Source organism: Hylaeus volcanicus, unplaced genomic scaffold, assembly GCF_026283585.1.
Source record: "Hylaeus volcanicus isolate JK05 unplaced genomic scaffold, UHH_iyHylVolc1.0_haploid 11131, whole genome shotgun sequence".
Classification (NCBI taxonomy): Eukaryota; Metazoa; Arthropoda; class Insecta; order Hymenoptera; family Colletidae; genus Hylaeus; species Hylaeus volcanicus.
In genome coordinates this window covers 1-2,469 of record NW_026532473.1, presented here as the reverse complement: position 1 = coordinate 2,469, position 2,469 = coordinate 1, and the positions used below count along the sequence as shown (strand labels likewise).

Here is a 2,469-nt window from a genome sequence, read left to right as displayed (position 1 = left end):
ATCAATAAAATTTGTAATTAAAATATCTCCGTTGTTTGCCCTCCGAAGATCAACATATTATACATGTTTGAATTTGTCTTTTCATCAGCTACAAGACTACAATATCGAAAATACCCCGTTCCATTAAAAAAAATACTGATGACCTTGAAATTTTTAAAACTATGACCTTGAGATATTTTTCGTGCACACGGTGATATTGTCCCCTGGAAACTGAAGAGTTTCTGTCGGAACAATTTTTCCATACCATTAAAAGCAACGGAGATATTTTAGATACAAATCCTAGGTGACTCACCCTGTAATATACAAATTCACTTACTCTACAAATATTATAATTCAAACTTTATAATTCAACTTATCCAATATTTTCTATATTATTGCATACTGTGTGAATGTTGCAGTTCCTTGCACGTTAAAATTTCCTACACATGCACGAAAATCCGCAGTCTAGTTGTAAACAAACGCGTTGATATGTTTAGCAACAAAAGTTTTTCTTAAAAGTTGGTTCAACTCCAACGCAACGAACCCAAATGCAGCATAGTGCAGAGGAGTGTCTCCGTCCTCGTCTACCGCTCGCAGGGATGCACCAGCGTCTAGAAGAAGAGTGCAAAGGTCACGTTGACCTTGATGCGCCGCGACTTGCAGACACGTTTTCTTGCCACTTCCGGGACCGCCAGCTCTGGCATCTACTCTTCCTGGATACTTCTTCAGAAACTCTTGGACCGCGGATACCCCAGCCTCTCCCCTCGCTGCGTCTCTCAACAGTTTCTCCACTTCTGTATCTACACTGTCGGCTGCAAAGTATAGCATTAGTATATCAAATCAGTACCTATTTAAACCTTTGCAGTCGTATTAAATTTATGGCATATTGTAATAATAATGGGTATTGTACTGGTCGGTATCAATTTCCAAGGAACGAGCAATGATACATAATATCCAAGTTTATAAACAAGATTAATTAATTCTTTTGTGGGCTTTAGATATATGCTTACACAACAATGTGTTTTAATGTAACGTTTTTATGTAGAAATTATATTTTATAGTTCTCCATTATGTGGTATCCTTCGATAACTCTCTTCTTGCCATTTTGGAGTATTGTTTCTGAAATATTTTAAGAAACCGGAATGCCTAATTACACTTAAACACAATTTGTTAAATATTATTTGGAACTCTACCAAGTATTTTCGACTATTTGGTATTTATTACAATCTGTTACAGAAAAAATAACGATATTCAATATATTTGTCTTTGAAAAATTTAACATGTAGATATCTCACCGACTGGCTCATATATTCTTGTATAACTTAATATAATTACTAACGATCTTTCCATTAATCTATTATTACACTAATATCTTAGAATCTATTACTATTGTCTCATGGCTTAAATCTTTTCAGTCTGTGGAATACAACACAAGATTAGTATGGTTCTTTGTTGCGGTGACTGAGAGCAGACATTCGACTGCAAAGGGTTAAAGCTTTATTTGAAAATAATACCTCAATCCAAGCGTTACTATCATTTAATTATCAATGAACTTTTCAATAGTATTTATGGTCTTAATTAGGAATGAAATCGTTGTTTAAATTTAAATTTAAATTTAATTTTGGTTGAAACGTTCATCGACAATTGATGAATGAACCCTGTTTACGTTCATCTAAAAAATTTATTTAATTAATATCTACCTGCCCAGTCTCTGCTCCTGGACTCATCCTGCAGAGAAGCAATTTCTGTCCCTGGAGGAACGAGAGTGACACTCAGAGGATTGAAGGTCCACGTGTGACCGTCTAGAGCGACCCTCAAGTCTCCGTCTGAATATATCTTTATCACTTTCCCAGTCTTTCCTAAAGCCTACGCAAGTCGACAAGTTATAAATGGCAACTTCGATCGTCGTCACAAACAGAGTCATACTAATTACATTTTTCATAACGTCTATCCACTCGCCGTGGCCACGTTGGTAGAGTTTAACCGCGGACAGATCGGTTTTCACTCTGACTATGTCGCCTAGAGAAAACGTGTCCTTGCTCGTGGCGTTCACGAGTGCTCCGGGATGAAAGGTCCATCTGTTGTTGCATCCCTCGAATTGCACGCGTACGTCGCCTTTGTCCGTGATACGGTGGACTCTGCCGATCTGATAACGAATTGGATTATTTATTAGGTTAGGTTAGGTTAGGCAAAAATTAGATTGAAATGCAATGGAAACACTCAAATATCTCCGTTATTCTTGATCCTACGAAAAAATTCTCTGGGACAAAGTTACAGTATTTCAAGGGGCGTATGTAATGACGGGACTGTTTTCTTTCTCAAGGTCATTGTTTAAAGAGATTTCAAGGTCATCGGCATTTTTTTTAATGGGATGGGTTATTTTCATTATTGTAGTCTTGTAGCTGATGAAAAGACAAATTCAAACATGTATAATATGTTGATTTTCGGAGGGCAAACAACGGAGATATTTTAATTACAAATTTTATTGAT

General features: G+C 36.5%; 1 protein-coding gene across 1 annotated transcript; it reads right to left on the bottom strand.

Annotated features, from left to right (window-relative positions):
- Window positions 1–70: 70 nt before the first annotated feature.
- On the bottom strand, window positions 71–2,125 carry LOC128882361 (E3 ubiquitin-protein ligase MIB2-like; the record flags this gene model as incomplete). The annotated part of the gene is made up of 3 exons (XM_054133952.1): window positions 71–791; window positions 1,680–1,845; window positions 1,913–2,125. Coding segments are annotated over 3 exons (726 nt in total), but the record flags the coding sequence as incomplete, so codon positions are not given.
- Window positions 2,126–2,469: the final 344 nt, after the last annotated feature.